The 23,099-nt window shown below is 37.4% G+C and overlaps 1 protein-coding gene across 8 annotated transcripts in view; it reads right to left on the bottom strand.

Moving 5' to 3' along the window:
* Positions 1 to 23,099, bottom strand: part of HMCN1 (hemicentin 1) — a 437,461-nt gene that overhangs the window by 306,225 nt on the left and 108,137 nt on the right. For all 8 annotated transcript variants that reach the window (XR_011439059.1, XR_011439060.1, XR_011439058.1 and 5 more), the window contains exons 3-4: positions 12,598 to 12,756; positions 11,312 to 11,434 (exon numbers count right to left, since the gene is read on the bottom strand). Coding sequence is in view for 2 of the 8 variants with exons in the window: in XM_001491510.6 (XP_001491560.3) it covers positions 11,312 to 11,434; positions 12,598 to 12,756 (282 nt within the window). In the remaining 6 variants the exon portion in view is untranslated. The remainder of the gene's footprint in view (positions 1 to 11,311; positions 11,435 to 12,597; positions 12,757 to 23,099) is intronic.

Here is a 23,099-nt window from a genome sequence, read left to right as displayed (position 1 = left end):
TCTTACCAGATATATAATTTTAATAAACACTGTTTGAATTAATAATAACTTTATTTATTTTTAATAATTTATTATTTAAATTTATTTTATTCATTACCATATTATTGAGTTAACCTGTTAATTTAATAAATATTATTTGAATGAACGGTGGCCAAATTTTCACAAACAGGTTCACGAATTCCCAAAGACTTTCTTCCTATTCACAGTAGATTTTAATATTCAAATTTTAAATGGTTTAACCATATCATGTGTCTTTTTTCTAAGCTCATAATTTAAAAAGGTGATTAACCCAACAATATTTTGGAAGCAAATAAATTATTTGTGCCTATTTAAGATTATATTTAAGAATTTTGAAAGATTTTTTTCCTTTCTCTTTATTCATTCATTCACACCAAAAGCTGTTTAAATTATATGGTATATGACCTTAAGGAACATTTTTCTTTTGGGGCCTTTAGCAAGAAAGAGGAAAGCCATTTGTAATTTTTGTCACAAAGCCAAATCATGACCAAAATATTACAAAGGAGCTCTCAAAAGTAACTCATATCATCTCTCAAAAGATTTTGCTCTTACAAATCTATTACAGTTGGTTCATTCTAGGAATGCATAAGGAAACCTGGAAAATATATGAAGCATGGATTTTGTTTCCATTTATTTATCCTAAGTCATGAGGAAATTTCTTAAATAAAACTTTCCATACTTTGACTCTTAACTCTTTCATCTCCTCTTTGCTATTGCAGAATAAGAAGCAAAAATAAGACTGCCCCAGATGAATGTTTTTATTTATGTTGAATCCAGTGCAAATAAGGATAAGTCATAACATATATTTGGTATTTACATAGAATTTGCAACTTAATATCTTCATGGAACTGTGTACCACTTCATTAGATAACCTACTGTTTTCAAAGTTGTCTTAGTTCATATCACACAGAAACATTGAAAATAAGGCCTTGAGTTTTCTTCATTCTTTGTATATGAAATCCCTTAAACTGCTTTTTAAAAAACATTCATATGTTTTCTTCAATGGTATTAAGCTACTTTTAATTGATATGATTATTTCTGCCAAAGGTACTGACCAAGTCTTTTGCTACTTCAAAATAATATTTATCTACCGTGTTTAGTACAAAAGTTACAACTTTTTCTTTCAGATGAGTAGTAATTACATAAGGGGATTCCTAGGTAGGTGATTAAGAAAAGAAAATTAGAAAGCTATGTAAACTCTCCTGTGTTTAGAGATGAACAACAGCCAATTACCTTGGGCCAATTACTTAATTATCATTATTAAAGGAAAATGCTAGCATGTTGTCCCCTCAGTTACATAAATGTAAGGGTAGGAGGCACCTGTTGCTCTGGAGAAAAGATGTAGTAACCAGACTTTTTCATTTTTCCCACTTCTGTGATAGACAAAAGTCTGTCCTTTGGTATCCTGGACACACAAATCTCTTGGCGGGAAGGACCAAGTGGCCTAGATGTTCAGAAGCTTTTTGGAAAAAGGAGACTAAGATTCCAAAATTATTCTTCCCAAGATTCAAAATTAAGTCCTCTTCAAAATACTTGGGAGAATGATCTCATTTGATTTTCACACACAAAAAAACCCTGCTGTATATGTCTTTATAATTCCTAGATTAGATGATTGAAATATAATTGCTTTCTTAACAATAATTTAGAATCTTCACAAAAAACAATATTTTATTGAAACAACAGGTATATAACCTTTTAAAGTGTTAGTCTTCTTGTTCTCTTTTTTTTGGGTGAGGAAGATTGGCCCTGAGCTAACTTGTTGCCAATCTTCCTCTTCTTGCTTGAGGAAGATTGTCGCTGAGTTAACATCTGTGTCAATCTTCTTCTATTTTAAGTGGGATGCCGCCAGAGCATGGCTTCACAAGCAGTGCTATGTCCGCACCCAGGATCTGAACCTGCGAACCCCAGGCCGCCAAAGTGGATGCAAGAACTTAACCACTATGCCACTGGGCCGGCCCCAGTTTGCTTGTTCCTTCTGAATTCCTAGAAGATTAGATACACTCTGGGGTGTGTGTGTATGTTTGTGTGTGTGTGAGAGAGTGTAGAGAGAGAGAGAGACAGGTTTATTATTTGATCACAGACATATGCTTTTTCTAAGTAAAAAGCTTTAAAAGGAACCTTTAAAATTTAAATAGATAAAATATGAAAGGAAATATCCAAATTGATGAGGCTCTATGAAAACAGCTCAATAGAACTTTGTCTCAACACTGTAGATTTTCTTCACATTCTCTCGTGTTCCTTCGTGGTTCCCAATGAGTTAACTCTTCAAAAGATCATGGTCAGTGACTTCAGTAGCTAACTACTTGTTTCAGTTTTAACTATCAAGCATTTGCGATATTTTTCTCTCAATTCAATTTAGTCTCTACCACAACTCCAGTAAAAACAAAGACCAAGCCCTTGAAATGGGGAGAAGAGATTGTCTCTTTCAAGCCAACGGGGATTCAAATAAATGTTTCAAAGACTTTGAGATTGACACTGTAACTTTTTGATAGTTAAGACTCTTGCAAACCCAGAGTTAGCTATGTAAGATTGATTGATTCGGTTAAAGCTTACATCTCATGGTCAAAATTAATATTTTATTTCAGCTTCTAATCAAAATAGAGTCAGCTAAGTAAGCAGGTCTATTTCTTTTACTATTTGTTTTGGTCCTGTTGAATGCAAGCAACCTGTTGGCTAATGTTTGCCCTTAAAATTTCTTTTTCTCTTAAGAAATTTTCCTTCAGACATTTATATAAGCTTCTTTCTCCTTTCTCTCTGCTTTCTTGGTATTTTAGGAAGAAGCTTTAGTGAGTAGTATCCATTCAGTTTCCTGAATTTTATAGACAAGTAATAACTGGAGTCAAATTATGATTGTCTTACGAAGGACTGTCGGACCACACTTTCATGTTGAAACTCAGACGTCATAGGCAGTAGTTTGCTTTGTAGATTGACTCCCACTGCCCTCACAGAACTTACTGCCACAGTTTATAACTACTGCTTCAAACAGTTCCCAGAGCCAGTACAGGAAACCAAGGAACGGAAGACGGGCCTTCTCATTTTTACAGGGCTTATCTTTTTGCACAATGCATTCCCCACTCCCTGTTCCCCACTGTTTCCACCGCAGGAGGACTCTGCTTCACTCGGCGTGTTTTTTGCCTAAATGAGATTCTATTGAGAAGAGTCATCTTTTTGTTTTTCTTCACTTGCAAGGAATATTATGTACTATGTACACTTTGAATGTCACTTTAAAAAATTGTTCCCATGCTCAGAGACCTATGAGCAACAAATAATTTCTTAAACAATAAATTAAGTATGTTATATTTTGTTTTTTCCTAAACAAACAGAAACATAAAGCACACATGGCTTCATTGAACCATGTTGGTGACCTATAAAGCTCTCCGAGGTGCCTTGGAGTGCTAAGGTAACTGTGACTGGAGCATTAGAGTGCCCAGGACACACTCATGAGGATCACAGGTCAATCTTGGCATACTAATAGAAAAGGAATGCATTCCACTGAAGCTAAGGTAAGTATTCCTTTTTAGATACACTTGTAATGTAGAGACATCCATATTATCTTAAGGGATGAGCTCTGAGATCTCCATTTCATTTTCAACATCTAATTAGGTGAATTCAAAGAAGGGAGAAGTGGAAACATTTATTAATTGTTTTCACACATTTCCTGTAGCTTTCTAGAATGCTATAATTGTCTCCAATGCATTTTCAAATTTCAGAGGAAACACCCGTTTCTACTTATTTTCAAGGTCAGCAGTAAGGTTATGTTTTTGAAATAATGTCTAGAGTGAAACACAGAATAGGGGGAAACAAAATGGTAGATACCTCATTTCAGGAGACTAATTGCTCAAAACCCTGGGTTTCCGAGTCTCGTCATTAAGATCATGTGCAGAGAAAGTTCTTGGTCTGAATTCTAATCACAAGTGGCCTTTGGTGAAAATAGCAGGAAAGGGCTGTGCCGAATTCATACTCCAGCAAAGTTGACAGTTTTTCTAATATCAGTACTGACCTCAGTGAAAATGAGTATAGAACCAGCAAGAAAAATATATCCAGTAATCTCTAATCTATGAGGCTTTTTGTTGCCAGGTTGTTGGTATTTTTCATGGATCAGTTGCAAGACTGTCACTTCCTTTTTCTGCGTTTTAGTTACTTCCTCTGAAATATCTAGTGAGTGCAACTCTCTCCTTCCCATTGGAAATTCCTTAGTGGAAAAAATAAAGATGTTTTCTTTATCTTAGAGTTTCAGTTCCTGTTACGGACAGAAGAGAGGCTCATCTGTTCTGTCGTCCTCAAGAAGAACTCCGTGGACCTGTCCTGCTCAGCTCCAGGATGCTTCTCAGGCTCAAATCATCTCCCTTTTCCTCCCTGCAGGGGACCCAGGGATTCTGCTTGCTTTCCTCTCCTCTCAGTTGCCATAGCAACTGCCCATGCTGACTCCAGGGGGACCCTCAGGGGAGTGGGATTTATTCAACTCAGGGCTTCCCCCAACTACCTATAGAGAGCTTATGATGTTATTTTGTTATTATTATTATTAATTATTAGTGCTTTATAGGTCACCAACATGGTTACATGAATTCATGTATACTTTGTTTCCATTTGTTTAGAAAAAACAAAAAAATGACATAATTTATTGTTTAGAAAATTATCCATTGCTCATAGGCCTGTGAGGGTTGAAGGAATGCACTCAGCATAGTGCCGGAAACATAACAAGCACTGTGTAAGGGTTACCTATGCTATTATGATGATTATTGATGTTATTATTATTCCCCAAATAAGCAATTAAACCATTTACCTTTTAACAGTTTTATTATGATGTGAAAATAAGAAAAAATCACAAATACAGGGAAATTGTAAAAGTTTGAGAATCTCACAAAAATCTTCAGTAGTTCTGAGTGTATTCTCCCGCAGACATTTATTTGTAAAGGTGGAGCTCACCCCTCCCTCCTTCTGAGCCTTCTGCAGGATAAGGGCACCCCCAGGACCTAGACTCAGAGCAAAACCATGGGTGCCCTCTTTGGCAAAGGAGCCATTCCTGTCCTGAGAACCTCCAGGCTGGGTATTTCCATTTTCCTGGGACCCTATTCAGCTTACTATATGTATTCCTTATTTTATTTAATCCTCAGAACAGTCTTGTGGGGTAATTAATATTCTTGTTCTCACACGAAGAAACTGTATCAGAGAAGTTACATAAAGTTACATGATGTTGTTCAACCAGCTAAAGACAGAGAGGTCATTCAAACCCAGGTCTCCCTAGTTCTAAAGCCCCAGAGTGTCCCACTACAGCATCCTGCCTTTGGCCATGTCGTCACAGATGGACACTCAATATAGCTCTTTTTCTTTCAGGGAAAATTCTAAAGGTTGCTTTGATATTGGTTGCTGGAATATTTTGACTACCATGTATCACTAAATATAAGTAACAGCAGTTAATATTTTTTCATGTGTTCTAAATACAACAACCTTATGAGGTAGGTACTATCATTCTCCCCATTTTACAGGAGGAAACTGACACTGAAAATTATGTAACTTGTCTAAGGTCACATGTCTGACATATCAGCCATGGTCCCAGAGCCTGGAATCTTAAATACTAGACAATACTGCTAGTGCTGGGCATTTTCTGTTTACCCTCCAGAGCTATTCTCTACCCTTCTCCATCAGGCTCTGTGCCCTGGACACTGACCTTCATGGATTGCCTCAACAAGGCTCCTTGGTCTCCCAGCTTCCAGCTCCTTGGTCGCCCAGCTTCTTCACTGGGGGAAATGGAAGGCACCAGGAAATGAGAAGGAATGACAAAAGAGAGGTTGGGTATTTATTCCTCTGGCTCCACCCTCACAGGGCTGCAGTTTGCCCATCATAGGCCATAGCTTTTGATGAGCCCTCAGCCTTGCTCTCACTGGGCTCTAGTCTGAGCTCTCTCCTCCACTGTTGCTGGACCCTTGGTGCTTCACCATCCCTGTTAGCTGCCCTTAGCCCTGCTCTCAACTTGGTAAATTGTTATTAAGTTCTCTTTTGTCCCTGTTGAGTGAGCCATCTGTTTTCTGCCCAGATGATTACTAATACCCTGCCTCTGTAATAGATGACATCATTCTTTAATCATTCTTAGAATAAAAACTCTGGGATGACCTCCTCTCCCCCTTTGCTGCTGTAAGAAAATTGATGGTAAACTCCCAGAGCACGCTGACTTTAGGAGCCATTAAGGCAGCTTTGCCTAGGAGGGAGGAGGGCTTGGATCTGAGATTCCTAATATCCTGGAATTTTATCACCCTGCCACCTACTCAAAGAAAAGTAGAAGGCATTTCAGTGCCTCTTCACCCCTCATTAAGCAGAGGGCAGTAAATTTAAATCAGACACCCAAGTGTATTGTTAAGAGAGAGAAAGGACAATGGAGAATGGGATTTGCAGTTTTGTTACTTGAAAAAAAATTAAAAAGCAAACAGGTAACATTTTCTTAAAAGCTTATTCTGTGCTGGATACGATTGAAATTTACCTATTTGCTTAACCTTATGTGGTTGGTACTATTATTTACCTTATCTTATCAATGAGGAAACTGAAGCACAGAGGAGCTAAATAACTTATCCAGGGTCATGAATCTGCTAAGTGGTGGAGGTGATATTCCAACCCAGATCATCTAGCATTAGAGGCCCCATGTTCACTCTCATCAGCCGAAGCAACAGTTAGGACCCTGAGGAACAGAGGGTGTGCTCTGCTCTTCAACAGACCTGTGGTCCTCACTGAGTGAAGTCTGGCTGGTTGAGGAGTGGGGTCTGTCTCCATCAGCTATTCTCACCTTGCACTCTGGTAACATCCCCTCTCCTCCTCTAGACTCCTTGTAGACAGGGCAGCACGTTGTTGGCCTTTGCTCTCCCAGTGTTTAATGTGGTAACTAGTATCAAGTGCCCCAAACATTTGTTGAACAAAGGAATGACAATGGAATCCCTGATGTGTCACTTTGTTGTTAAAACTGCATCCTCTGATGAAAACAAAAGTGGAAATCACAGGCAGGGACTTAACAGTGGTTAAGGGGGTGGCCTAGGAGACAGACTGCACATGAACCCCATGTTCAAACACTTAGCAGCAGTTTGACCTTGAGCAAGATGCTCTCTCTCCCTACGCTCCAGTTCCCTCATCTGTGAAATGGGGCTGATGATCGTGGTGTCTTCCTTATGGGAAGTGATTTATGAATTAATTGAATTGAAGTGAAATAAAATTAAATTTCTTGTTGAATGGCCATAATAAGCACTCAATCGTTCTACGTTGATACTGGTATTGTTTTCTTAATCACAGGGTAATTGCTGAGAAAAGGCAAGAGTTGTGGGCGCCTTTCAAGTCTAATAGAGAATGAGGGTCGAGATGAGCACGCCGGTGCCAAACAGAGCAGCACAGGGACCGCTCCAGAAGAAAGCAGTGAGTGCTCACAAGGAATGCTGGAATTAACACATCGGATACCAAAGACCTGCAAGCTACACGATAAGACAGTCATTAAGATATATTATGGGACTTCTAAATATCACCATTTACCTCCTTCAAAAAATATAAATTATTTGGCAATATTCCTTTATTTAATAAAACTTCCTTCTGATATAACATAACTAGTTAGCCAGCATTACTTACAAGTGGGGAATGAGACCAATCCACAGGGCTGTGATGTCCAGGTAGAAGGTTTTTTGGGGGGACAGGGGGAGAATGTTTGAAGAAATTAATTGGGGGAGGTGGGGAGAAAGGATGGGGAAACACAGAATAAGTGAATTATCCAATTGACAATGGATCTTTTGTGTTAGCTTTCTTCACACAAGAATATAGCGTCTGTGGGTAACTTTGAGATTTCACCTGGACTTTTCTCACACCAAAGGAAGCATTAATTAGATCCATTGACAATCACCCTGTTTACAAAGAGATGGAGGAGTGAAACTGTTTACTTCCTTTTCCATCTTCAAAGGCGAATTGTTTAAGTACGTCCTTGAGATGTGTCTTGACTTGTGTTTCCAAAATGAAATACTATCCAATGATTTATAGGCCACTGATGCCCAGCCAAATAATTTCTTCACTTTGGTTTCTCTTTTATATTAAATAAAGATGAAAGATACCTAGATCTCTTACTTAATCATTATTTTTAAAAAACAAAAACAAAAACAGGAAGAAAGAAAAAACTTCCAGTTAGCTCAAGAGAAAGTTGATACAAAAAACACTCCACTGGGTTGGAAATTGATGAACGAGGTTAAGAGGGTAAAGCATAATACTCTACAGTTGCCTTTAGAAACAGTAGATGAAAAATTGCTCTTTAGCAAAACGAAAAGACTTAGTATGTGTGTGGATGCCCTGCAGTTCTTGTGTCTATTAAATGTGCAGATATCACATAGCATCTATTTTCCCTAGAGTTTATAGTGTTTATGTAATAGGAGAATTTGGAACAATGAGAAAAGAGAAATGGCTAGATTACGTACTAAAAATTTTGCAAATCCAATTTTAATACTGTCACTCTGCTTTTTGTTGACAAAATCATCCACCTTGGTGGCTTTCTTTAAGGAACATATTGGCTTCGATACTTCCAGTACCCCCTTCATAATATCTCTTCTCACACAAAGAGGAGAAAAGAAAACCATCTCTCCAGACTCACCCACTCAAATTTATTTCCCAGCAACTAGCCATCTGGTTTCTAACAAACATAGTGGCACGATTTTGCCACTTTGAAAGCAATACAATGACATCAAAAGGATTATAATAATACTAGTTAAAATTTATTGGGCACTTACCTTGTACCCGACATGCTATTTTACATGCATTATCTCATTTAGCCTTAAAACAACTTTCTGAAACGGATAATTCTATTATCCTCATTTTACAAACAAGGAAACTGGACCTTACAGAGACCATGCCACAAAGATATATAGATTAAACAGAGAGAATTCTTATTAGTTAGGATGCATTTATGCTTAGGTAACTGAATACTCAACTCCAACTGGCTCAATTAAAAGGATCATTTCCTTAACTCTGGAGGCTCAGCAGTAGGATGAGCTTGAGTGTTGACTTGATTAATCTGACTTTGGATTTTCTTAGCTCTTTACTCCCCCTTGTATTTGTTTCATACACAGACTTATATTAAGATGCCTGCATCAGATCTGGGATTCACATCCATGCAAAATAATACCTAGAAGAAGAAAACTCTTCCAAAACACCCCTAGCTAAATTCTCCCTGAGTCTCAGCGGCCCAAAATAAATGAGATGACCTTTCTTAAACCAACTGAAGAGAGGGTTGGAATTGCTATGATTGACAGATAAATTAAGGCCCATTCCTGTTGGCATAAAACTCCAGTTTATAAAAATGGACAATTTTAGCAATGCTTCTCTCTAGTCCTATTCTGCCTTAGCTAAATTTAAAGATCAGATATCTATTGATGATCTGGGAGAGAAACACTATTAACAAACCAGTGGATTAAATTTCTATAAAATAGTATCTATAAAATTTTCTGCAATTTATGCTAAATTTCTGTAAATTGTTATTCTTGTAAATTATTTGGTTAATTGTCAGAATTGTTAAAAATTACTAGGACTATAAAAATTATGTATCATGCCACTTATTTAATAAATAAAGTGTATACCTCTGAAGGGCTTATTTTCTCCATTTAAGACTACAATACTATTTTCAATCTTGTGTAAATCAATTTTCCCTGCATATATGGATATAAATGGAGCTACACTTATGGGACACATCATATTATTTTCTAGCTCTGGGGCCCAACTCCTAACAAAGCTCTATGGTTCTCCCTAGAAGTTCACCCAATTTGCTTTGGGAATCTCCAAGTTGCCCCTGACTGCCCACAGGTTAGAACAACTGTTCTTTCAAATGCCCTAGGTGCCAGCTATGTCTCTTCTCACCTGTTCTCTTCTCTAGTACCTTCTGCTAGGAGCCACCATGTCCAATGGGCATGGCATCCTCTGCTGGCACCAAGGCCCCATCTGTCTTCACTGAACACCACTGCCACTTCCAATCCGGAACCCCACAACACCCTAAGTGGGTGGTGTCCTCACTGATGCAAGAGAGAATGATGCTCTTCCTCACTTAGGCCCTACTGTGGGCTAATGATGTTGACTGTACCTGAGGGTCTTACACAATTCCAGGTTAAAAACAACTTCAACCAGAGACCTTTCCTTTATTAGGATCAAACACTGTGTATGGGATGGGAGAAGAAACCCACTTCCTGAGAGAGTCCTGCACTCTTCCCAAACCCTTTTCTTCCCATGTTCCCAAATTCTCATGCAAATGTTTATGCAAATAACTGCTAAGGGTGCCCCCTGTCTTGTCAGACCCTGCCCAGGCATTTCTGAGTCAGTACACTGGGCACAATACGGACTCAAACCATAACCCTAAGGTTTCTTCCAAGAAAAGATTTTTTAGACTAAGGTAACCTTGCAGGTTTGTATATCATTTGTTGACAAAAAACATTTTTCCTAGATTGCGTATTCTAGAAATTTGCAATGTCCTAATAGCTCCACCCATGATGTAATAAGAACTTTTCAGTTATAAGAAGACTACTGAACCATTTCATTCAGGACACGAACAAGTCTGTCATGAAAATAATAGAACTTGTATAGATACAGTGACCACATCAATCAAATGTGAATTATGCCCACATAAAACCTTATCTTTGTACTGGCATGTTTTTAGAAACTTAAATGGGAGGCAAATAAAATAAATAAATAAATAAAATTTTATTATCATAAGCGAGACCAAGGCAAGGTGACAAAGAGAAAAAGAAAGAATCATGACAATTAGACATATGACACATATGTCAAACACTTTTGTAGAAAATACCAAGATTTTCTTGGTACATTAAGTTACATATTTTATTACCATAAAAGTTTTTAGATAACTATATAGTTACTTAGTTAATTTTTTTAATCTTAGAGATCAAACCTGATTGGAATTTTGCTCAATAACTAACTTTCTCACATTTGACTTCAGTAAAGAGTCAAGCCTTATTTTACCAGTTATCCAAAAGTTGTGCATCAGAAATACAAACTGACCTTACTAAACAACAAGAACTCCAAAGAATTTCAAGTCCCACTAAACGAATTTTAAATACACTTACGCAGAAATCTAAAATAATTTGTCAGTATAGCGTAATGCAATCTAGAAATTAATACTAATTAAATCTCTGCTTCTCCATGTTTATTAAACTGTGGCCTAGGGAAAAAACAATCTTTTTGTTCAACCTATTTTTGAAATCAAATCTGTCACAATTAGGTTAGCCTAACTGATTTTGGTAAGGTAGCTGGTAATAAAGTAGACCGACTTTATTAAACTGACCTCATTAACTTGTTTTTTGTCCAAATGGAACACTTGACCAGAACTTGTAGAAGCAATTTCTTCATAGACTTTATATCCAATATGGCTCCTGTCATCACAATCTCCAGTGAGCACAAATACCACCTATGATTTAAAAAAAAACAAGAGTTTAAAGGGTTTTCAGAAATCGGTATATATTTATCGAGCACCTATTATGTGTTAATGCACTACTAGGCAAGTGGTAATAATAAATACATATTCCTCTCTATATCCATATACTTTGCAAAAGATTCTGAAGTTCTTCTTACTAAAGAGGTAAAACTTATTTTGTGGGGCCGGCCCTGTGGCCAAGTGAGTGGTTAAGTTCGCGTACTCCACTGCGGCGGCCCAGGGTTTCGCCAGCTCGGATCTTGGGCACAGACATGGCACCACTCATCAGGCCACGTTGAGGTGGTGTCCCGTGTACCACAACTAGAAGGACCCACAACTAAAATATACAACTATATACTGGGGGGGATTTAGGGAGACAAAGCAGGGGGAAAAAAACCTTATTTTGCCATTTTTGAATCAAAGCTTCGACATGTGACTCACTTTGGCCAGTAGCACAAGGCAAAAGGAACATGCTACCAGACCGGAGCCTACATTCAAGAGGGCTTGTGTATTTCCACTTGATCTCTAGAGTTTCTGCCTTGGCCATGAGAAGGACATGCCTAAACTAGCTTACTGGTCTCAGAAAGAGGCTGAGAAATCTGTGAGGCAAAACCAAGTCACCCTAGAGATCAGCCTAGATGAGTGAAACCCAAACTATCCCCAGACACACAAAGGGGCAAGCCTAGCCTCCATCAACCAAGCCCTGCAAACATGTGAGTAATAAATGTGCATTGTTTTAAGCCACTGAGAATTAGAACAGCTTGTTATGCAGCAATAGCGAACTGATACAATGAGTAACTGGCTCAGACAAGTTTCCACATAAGAGGTGATATTTGAAAAACAGGTCTTTTTTGTTAGGTCTATGTTTTTGTCTGTTAGAAGGATAAGATGGTAACAAGCATCTTAATTAATCTCCAACCATTTATTCTCTGTGTTAAAAAGCAAGGCATTCATATGCTATGTACGACTATCACATATCTGTTTAAAAATGTTTAAATTAAATGACATACACGTCAGAGTACACACATATGGATCAATAGTTATAATTATTGGCATTTGCCACACATAGTATAGTCAAAGACGAGAGGCACTTCTCACATGCTGTATTCCTTACAGCTGTCTTCAGATAGAAAAGTTTGGGGTTGATTCTTACTCACTTGGGACTGCTTCTGTTGGATAAGCTGCAGCACCTCATGAGTGAGCCGATAATCCTTGGACCGTGCATCAGTGAAAACATAGATGAAAGAACCAGGAAGAGAAATTTCCAAGGCAATCTTTATAGCTCCAATACTCATTTCTGGACAATCACCGCCACCCTGTTGAGGAGCAGAGAGAAAAGATGCAAAAAAATTCATCAGCAAAAAAGAAAGGGAAATTTTATGACAAGCTGCTTTAGGAGTTCTAGAATCAAGCAAATTCTCTTCACTTTTATTTTCGGTCGGTTTACCACTGGATTAACCACTTTGGTTACAAGGAAATGGAAAAGATATAAAGTGATGTGGAGAGGGAAAAACCCGTACTAACGGATACATCATAAAATCACCCAAAACAAACAAAATAATACATTGTTGTATATTTTTTAGTTAATTGAATGTTGATTCACTCTCCCATCCTCTTACATGACCATTTCATACATACCCTCTTTTCTTATTCTTTCTTACTCTTACTTGATGACTATGCTTCCATTGTACTAAGAAAATAGAAGCAATCAGAAGAGAACTTTCACAAACTCCTGCCACGATACCTATTAACCTGCCTGCAATAGCAGCTATATGCCCTGGTTTCACGGTGAAGGAATCATTTGTGCTCATAGCTAAGACTAATTACCCACTTGTGCCTAATCAAGGACTTAGCTCCTGTGGCTGTCCCCTCTCTCTACTCCATCATCAAGCATTCCTTCTCTACTGGATCATTCCCACAAGCAAACAAACATACTGTCATATCTTCCATACCCCAAGCTTCTGCTCAAATGTTACCTATCAGAGAAGCCCTCCATGACTGCTATATATAAATAGATATTCTTTGTCACTCTTTTCACTCTGCTTCATTTTTCCTACTAATACATGATCTCTTGTGTTTTATTTTCTACTTGAATAGGCTCAACATATTTTCCTACATAAAAAACAGTCTTCAGCCTAAGAAGAATTCTTGTCACGTTTATTTCCTTCAAAAATATTTAAATTTATAGATAAAATTGCTATATTTACAGTTTTATATATTATATTTTAAATTTAAGATTATATTCTGCTTATGTTTACATGTCATCAATGTTCTTCAAAATCACAGGTTTTAATGATTGCATAATATTCTGTCTACATCCCACAATTTAGCCAACCATTTCTCTATTATTGAATACTAATGCTTCTTCAGATTTTCCTCTATTACAAATATATAAATATAAATATATTATAAATATTTACATACAAAAGTATACATATTATGTTTAATTATTTCCTTAGCATAGACGTCACTAACAGAGCCAAAGAAATAGACTTTCAACTAATATGTCTTGAGCAATTCATAACTGCTAAGATTTGGGCAAATGAAGATGAATAAGCTAAAGTATCCTTTCCTCAAGGAACTCATGGTTTAGAAAAACAATCAAATAAAAAGCAGGGCAGCTTGGGATCATCGGGGTGCTTGTGGTCCTACAGTCTACCAGAGTCCAACAAGAGCTCTTTCTCAAAAAGAAAATAATTACTTGATTAAAAGGATTAGGTTTTATCTTTAAACCCTGGAAATTCTATTTGATTCTCCTACTGGAGCTTTCCCCAGGCTCCAAACAGTCTCAGATTCTGATACAGATATCTTGAGCACCAGAGATCTAATCAGGGTCATAAGCACCAAGCATTAGAGTTGTTTACATTGTAGCCTGGATGAACTGGAGAATCTTTTCTTGCACTGGATCCTACTCAAAACTTACAGCCTTTGAGTATCATTTATTAAATGAGTAGGAACAGAGCCCCAACGGTTATAAATTGCTTCTAAAATTGAGAGCCTCATTAAATATCATGCCGCTTTCTTAATGCTAGAGGGCTGGAGGCTAAAGTAACCTGACCTTCCACTTTGAGAAGCTATCAGCCATAGACTCCTAGAAATTTTACTGAGTTAACAGTCCCTTCTATTTTTGCAGGACTTTTCTCCTATCCTCTATCATTTATGTGCATTTTCATGATATTTAGTTTAACAGATAGTACTACTCTCAAAAACTTACATACTCGTATTCTGACTGTACTTATCTCCCAAGTTCCAATTTTCAGTTTTCAACTGATTGTTAGACATCTACTCCTAGACGCTCTCTGGGTCTCTACAATCCCGTATGTCCAAAATGGAACTCCTTGTATTTTCCCCCAACCACATTTTCCCTGTTTTTGTTAATGGCACTATCTGCCTAGATATTCAAGTTCAAAACCTGAGTCATCTTTGTCTCCTCCCTCTTCCTTGACCTAATCGGTGGTCAAACCATACTCTTACTTCTTTCATGAATCTGTCCCCTCCCTTCCTCTTTACTTCCTACAATTCACTCTTCTTATCATTAATTTTATTACAAGTATAGCCTCCCATCTAATCTTTTGCTTCCTACCACCAAATTTATTTTTCCTACAAGAAAGAACTTTACATGTCACATTCCTACTTAAAATGTTTTACTAACTACTTGTGTTGGACTGAATTATCTTTCTAGCTTTCTATCTCCTGCTGTTCCCTCTCTATAAGTTGCTCCCTCTAAGCTGAGATTACTTCCTGTTCTTGGAATATGCCCCTTGCTTCAAACCTTAATGCCTTTAATTCTTACATCCAAGTAATCTTTCTACTGCTCCATCTCTGCTATCAAACACTCCTTACCGATACATACATGTTTAAATTCCCCCATTTTCTATAAGCTCTTTGATGGCAGGAACTATGCCTTGCTGAGTCCTTGAGTCCTCAGTTCTTAGCATTCACTGGCATATATTAATCACTGAGTAAATATTTGTCAAATTGAACTATTTTCTTTCCAAGGCTGAGATAATATGCCTTCCTCACTTTAAAACTTTCTCTTTTCTTCCAGTCAGATGTACTTCCTCTCTCTTCAGATGTGCTCTAACATGCTTTAATGATATAACATATTTTCCTTCACATAAGAGTTATTTGGGGGATTATCATGTGCAACAAATGCCCGTGAATGAGTGTGTGCGTGCTAGGAAAGTGAGAAACAGCTATTGGGCACATTGGCAATTATAATATATTGGATAAGAATAATTTTTGCTTGCAGTAACTCTGTATATCTGTAATGGATATTCTGCACTACTCAAAATAAATTAGATTCCTATTGTATTTTCAGAAGCTTAATTAAAAATATTACTCAACGGTACTCAACATACCTGAATGTGAATCACAATGTAATTTATCCATGCCACAAACATTAGTTGAATGGCCAAGTACACAGTGAGAGTATCACTCTAAAGAGAAATAAATTGCCTTTTGCTAATTGTCACCTAGTACTAAGGGGCCAGAAATTTTCTGTCTATGGGCCAAAAATCAGAACAGCTAAGAAATCTCCAGAGATACATGCTGGGAACGGCAAGAATGACAATAAACCTTGTCCAGTTACTGAGTAAAGGATAGTCTTTGAGCCATCTGACTGTGTTCAGATTGACTCTGCGAGGACCTACAGGTGCCTTAGTTCATCCCTAAACATTACCCAGGAGTCTTCTAGAGACCTTCTAGAGACCACTAGAATCCTTGGAAGTGACTCCAAACTAATTCATCCCATTGGGATCCCTCCATACCTTCACACTTATCCTAAAACTTGAATGTAGCCTTAAAAAAAAATAGTATTGAAACACGATCTCTAAGTCTTTAATTATTTTTTCACCCTATAAATCTGAGTGGAATGGTTTAAAGCCACATATTAATAAAACCAATATAGTCAAAATTTTCTTTAAGTATGGGAACCACCTTATTCTCTTGAAAAAAGTACCTCTGTGAAACATTGAATCTCATATATATGATGCTTAATATTGGTTAACACCCAAAGGAAAGAGTGTGATGAGCTGACACAGCTATAACCACACAGAGAATTTTACAAATATAATTGCAAGTGAAAGGCATTCCTTTTATTTTTATTTTATTTTTATTTTTATTTTTTTTTAAAGATTTTATTATTTCCTTTTTCTCCCCAACACCCCCCGGTACATAGTTGTATATTCTTCGTTGTGGATTCTTCTAGTTGTGGTATGTGGGACACTGCCTCAGCGTGGTTTGATGAGTGGTGCTATGTCCGCGCCCAGGATTCGAACCAACAAAACACTGGGCCGCCTGCAGCGGAGCGCACGAACTTAACCACTCGGCCACGGGGCCAGCCCCCATTCCTTTTATTTTTTGAACTCTTTTATATCATACTCTCCAAAACGAACTCTTTGACTTTTATGGAGGAAATGACAGAAAGCCTCAAAACAGCCAGAAAATTGGGGAACGTCAAGTCAAAAGGAAACATTTTGACACACCTATGTCAGAAACCCATACCGGATGTGCCTATGCGTCTCTTAGGAGTGATCTGTGTGGCTCATTTAATTTTTTCCTGCTGTGGAAATCAGTGTATTCTTTACCATAGGATTATTATTCTGGGGGCCGGCCTCACAGCCTAGCGGTTAAGCTCACGCACTTTGCTTCGGTGGCTCAGGATTCACAGGTTCAGATCTCGGGTGTGGACCTAGCACTGCTCATCACGCCATGCTATGGTGGCGTCCCACCTAAAGTAGAGGAAGACTGGCACAGATATTAGCTCAGTAACAATCTTCCTCAAGCAAAAAGAGGAAGATTGGCAACAGATGTTAGCTCAGGGCCTATCCTCCTCACCAAAAAAAAAAAAAAAATTTATTCTGCCCTGAATTTCATATTTGCAGACATAGATTTTATTGTAAACATACTGATTACATATTGATTATAAGTTGTTCTCAGGAATAAAATTCTTCTCTTCCCAAAATAGTACAGTATCTTTAAATTATTGCCTTTCTGCTTATAGCAGTTAGTGACTAACTGAAAATTAAAATTAAATGTTAACTAGTAATTCATATCTTGGTGAAACTATTTGTCTATCTCATTGTGCATGTAGGTTCTTGAAAAGAAAAATGTTTCTTTTTTCCAAAAGAAGTTAACATGTAGTGTTACATCCTTATAAAATCTCCCTATCTGAAACTTGAGCTTGGTTTTCTAATTATTTTAAATCATAAATAACCATTAAAATGATCTATAAAATGAATACTTTAGATAATGCAGTCTAATACAGTAGTCACTAACTAGCCTCACATGGTTATCAAGCACTTAAAATAGAGCTAGTGAAACACAGGAACTGAATGTTTTATTTTAATTAATTGAAATTTAAATTAAAAAACTAAAGAAGTACTAATTTTTTTATGTTGATAAAATGAAATAACATTTTGGATATATTGGGATAAATAGATTATTAAAACTAATTTCAACTGTTTTTGAAAATTACATATGAGGCTCACATTACATTTCTGTAGGACAGCATGCTTTAGAATGATACATTTGGTTTAGTTAGGTGGGCTTCATTCTAGACTGTTATTTGTAAGGTTGTTGCTTTGATCTAAAAGTCTTCCATGAACTTTCTTTCCTGGAAGAAGTTACTAGAGACAAAATTCAAGTTGCTTTAATTTATTAAGTGTCAGGAATCAAGCTACGGTTTACTCCAAAAATCCATAAATTATTGATTTGGTTTACATATATATAAACACACACACAAAGTTTATAAACAGAGTTTTTATATATTTAGATATAGATAGATATAGGTATAGAATATCTATATATAGATATAGAATATTCTGATATAGATATCAACAACTTAACACACTGGTTTGCTTTTTTTCTCAAATCGTAAACTGGTCTCCTGATTTTAAAATTTAGCTGTGACAGAACAGGCCTAGACAGAAGCATTGTTAAAATGTCCATGCTCATAAATAAACCTCACAAAGTCAGATACTTTAGGTTGATTTGGTCAAACTCAATTATAAGTACAGATTTTAAAATATGGGGCAATGGAATTATGACTGAAACTATAAAAATAAATTGTTTTAAGTTTTAGTTCCAAACTTAAAAAAAAAGTAGTCCTTTAAAAGTCTTAGCATTTTCTGTTTCGACCTGAATACCAAATGGAAAAAAAAACAGTAAAATAACTTTCCATAAAACATCTATGATGGAGAAATTGATGAACTTGAATCCATGAAAAGACTCATTAATTGATAGTTTTATTGGTAATAAGGCACTCTATTTTTATTAACTCAATGGGTATGTACTCTGAGCCAAACACTGAGACAATATTGTCACATCCACTATGTTATTTACTCTTTCCATCAAGTGATGACGGAGGTATCATTTTTAGTACATTTTATTGACAGAGCACTAAATCTTGAAAACCCCTTTCCGAAGGTCACACAGCCAGTCGGTGAAAGAGCAGGGATTAGAACTCAACTCAGCCTGGCCTGAGAGTTCACGCAAATGCCAGGGAGGCATTTTACCACCTTCATCAGCTTCTGCAGCAAGCAGCTTGGCAGAGACATTGTAAAAGCAGAGGAAGAAAGATTCCCATTTTTCCGGACGCTCACAGGATACTGTTCATTCTTCTACTGTTGCATTCGCAGAGTTATGTTATGATTTATGTTTTCTTCCACCAGATCTTTGTGCCTTGAGGAACTTAGTATGTGTTCCTTGTTGTTTGATGAATGAATGAAGAGTGAGTAAATGGGTGAATGAGATTGTGCAAAGTAATCTTGACACAATCTAGGCACACTTGCTTTATTCAGCCTGAACTTTATTCAAGCCTAGTCCGTCTCATGTCAAGTGATATAATTCCAGAGCTAAGTCCTCTTAAAGTGCAAAAGTACAAGTACCAAAAGTTACTCTCTAACCAAGCACTCACTATACATACATAATTACACCTCTCATCTCTCTGTCTCTCTCAATCCTAGCATGTAGTCAGGTTTAAATATTTAACACGACAAAACAAATATGGCCATATAAATGTATCCTGCGAAACCACGTAAACCTGCACACATACATAAAAATGAAAGGCGTGGGGAGGGCCCCGTGGCCGAGTGGTTAGGTTCGCACGCTCCACTTCAGTGACCCGGGGTTTCGCCGGTTCGGATCCTGGGCGCGGACGTGGCACTGCTGGTCAGGCCACCTTGAGGCAGCATCCCACATGCCACAACTAGAAGGACCCACAACTAAAATATACAACTATGTACTAGCGGTATTTGGGGAGAGAAAGCAGAAAAAAAAGAAACGAAGAAGATTGACAACAGTTGTTAGCTCAGGTGCCAATCTTTAAAAAAAAAAAGGTGTGAGGGAGATGAAGTGCATAACCCATTGAATTGCATAATTCCCTAAATGTATATAAGAAGGGCCTGATTTCATTAACTTTGTGTCTTTATTTGAACTCTGAAACAGAACTCATTTGTATCACTAGCACATTCTTGCTCAGTATCATGTTGTTCATTTTATCTTTACAATTCTACGGATGGCTGCAATTTATTAAGTTGCCAAAGATACTTCAGATAGAAAAAAAATGCGTGCTGAAAAAACAGAAGCATGTGACCTTTCACAATAAATATTACTCCTGAAATTAAAGGGGGGAAAAATGTAACCTTAGAGTTACAGTGATAATTAGGTTCGAAAAAGAAATTCCTGGAAAGCAAGACTAAATAAGAATGAACAGATACCCTATCCATCAGGGGAGTAATAAAACACAGATTATCTTGCTGTCTTTTCTAAATACAAGATACTGTGGGAGTGGCACCAGAATAAACTGAACCTTTAAACCCTGGGAAGAGCTGGAGAAAAATGAAGTCCCTGACCGAAACCTAATGGGAAAACGCTCATCAAATGAGGGACCAGAGAACCAGGAAGGCTAATCACAGAGCAGGCGCAGCCCAAGCCTTATTATTTCTCCCCTAGTCAATCCATCTCAATTCCTGTATTCTTATCATCCATTTTCATTGAACCAGTGTATGTACCAGTTGTTTTCCAGGTATGCTTAACTCCAAGCAATCAAAAAATGAAACATTTTTTGGTAGGCTCATGCCTGAATCCAAAAGAATTTTTACTGGTATTACAATGTTTGTTCTTATTCTAACATGAGCATAACCCACAATCCTAGTTTCAAAGTCAGACTGTATTCCTTTCACATGGAACATCCATTGCTTGAAAAGTCTTATTTGTATAATTTGCCCTTTATCTATAAAATTTAGGAATGAAACTCAGTCACGAGCTGAAAAAAGTTTACAACCCTCAGTTCTCTTTCTTAAAATACAGTTGTGTGATTCTATGACCAAGAAAACAGGATGTACATGTGGAAACCGTTAAATCACTGTGAATCTAATTTAAAGTTGCATGTAAGCAAGTATAAAATAGATCAGAATGACTGCAGAGTTCTAATGCACCAGTGACCTGTGTGGGGTTTCATCACTTGTAGAAAATATGGCAGGGATGTACTGAGAGACAGTCAGAGTATTTCGGCATCCAAACCTCAAATCTCCATAATCAAAACAAAAGAAGCCGTGACATCCCAGGCAGTCCACCATGCTGCCCTTTACTACACAGGGATCAGCAAACAGGCTTGAAGAAGGTGGAATTCAAATCAAAGCATCAAAAAACTACTGACATCCATTCTAGACTCATTAAAAGTAACAATTACAACCATTTCCAGGCTTCTGGATATCACTCATCAGTAGTTAGGGTCCAACTCTTCCACAATTGATCTTTCAATTCGTAAAACTTCTTTCATCTTGGGTCTTCAGAGCAGATTCCATTTACTTCAATTCAAAAACCACAAAGAATACACTATGCACCAGGCACTCAATATCTCAATTAATAAATCAGAAAATTATGTGCCTTCATCCTTTAAAACATTTCAAAAGCTTCATAATTCACAAAAATTATAACAGACCATGGTCCTTTCAAGACAGAAATGGCATGGAGGCAACCTAGCATAATAAAAATACCACGTTATAATTTCTAATTATCAAAAGACGTGTGGAAGTGTGCATCTTTTGCATACTTCCTAACTAGGGTTAACTCTAGGCAGAAAAAATGGAAAATGATATCTTGGTATTCTCAGTCTCCACTTCTGTGATCTCCCCTTCACTACTACTTAGAGAATTCCTTCCTCTCTCCTTCAAGGATTCTGTACCTTTTTATTGTGGCCTCTTTTCCCATCAAAATAAGACATTGCCCTTGTCACTGGTTGGGATAGATTCCTGGTCTCTCCTTACAGATGGCTCTCTGTTTGCTCAGAGAGAAGGAGCCAGAGGAGGGCAAGGGCAGGCTCTAAGGAGGCCCTTGTAGCCAGTCATGATTTGCTAATTGTACTTCCTCTGGGCAGGCTTGCTTTCTCCCTGTCTTCCCTCTGACCCTTCTCTCTATCTCTCCTCTGTATGACTCAGACTCTCCCCACCCACTAAAATCACTCTCTTCCTTTCTGCTCCAAGAGTCACATGCAGATTTTACATTCTTTCTGGTACATTTGGTATGATCTTTGTTATTGACTAGTTGAAGAAGATTGTAATCTGATTAACGTGATAAAAATACACTTATACTGCTTATGTTATTTTACGCCTTGGCAAAAAAAAAATTCAATGAAATGCATTTTTTACTAATAAAATCATTATAATTAATGAATATTACAATTTATGGGGAAGTTGGAAATAAATTTTATGTTGTTTTTAGAGCTAGGAGTCATTAAACAAAATTAGTGAACTAAGATCCAGATCATCTCAAAGGAGGAGACTACACATATAGGGACAGAGTAGATAAATGGGAATTTTAAAAAATCAACATGAATCTAGAAGGATGGAGACCTGGTTTCAAAGTTTATGTGAGGAAGACTGAGGGACTTAGCTGGCGACTGCACCAATGTTAAAAAATGTGACATGCCTGCCAAAGAAAGCCCATCTCAGCCTGGAGCACTCACGGAGACCCCGGACATCACTCCAGAGGAGGCCCCCAAGTTTCATCTGGTGACAAGGCCATGCTATCAAATCACTAACTGGTGTTAGTTCGTGTCTGGGGTAGTGACAGGTTTCTGGAAGGGGTTCAAACATCTGATGTGGTAACCGAACAAATAATATTCAGAGTCAATTCCCATACCAAGACTCCACAATTATTGAGACTTTTTCAAGCCTAAGAATAAAAAAGACAGCTTCTTGAAAATTGCTTTTGATAAATTTGGATGGAGACAAAACTCTTTAATTCCCTTTACTTTCATTTTGTTGAGAGTGAGGTTTATTGTTTTCTCTAGAGTCCTGGCTTTAGATCGAGGAACATTCACCCAAGGAAAACATTCTGACCTCCGTCCTTACCATCACCTAAAAACTGACAAAATCAGATAGAGTAACCCTTTTGGGAATAGAGCATTCCCCTGGTTGGTGAAGTAGCACAGATGGAGTGAATCCAGGCATCCTAGGCCAGTAGATTTTTCTTCTTAAATATTATTTTGTCACATGTAACTGCAGTGTCTCTTCTGCAATGATTCAAGTATTTGCCCTTTTCCCACACACGCACACTTGGAAAAGAAAATCAAGAAATTTCCCATCAGAATCCAAATCTGTCCCATTCTAACTGCCTGTATATTCTGCTTTGCAAAAGCTATCCAACAGTCAGA

The sequence above is a fragment of the Equus caballus genome, chromosome 5 (assembly GCF_041296265.1).
Source record: "Equus caballus isolate H_3958 breed thoroughbred chromosome 5, TB-T2T, whole genome shotgun sequence".
Classification (NCBI taxonomy): Eukaryota; Metazoa; Chordata; class Mammalia; order Perissodactyla; family Equidae; genus Equus; species Equus caballus.
This window is presented reverse-complemented; position numbering and strand designations above follow the sequence as displayed.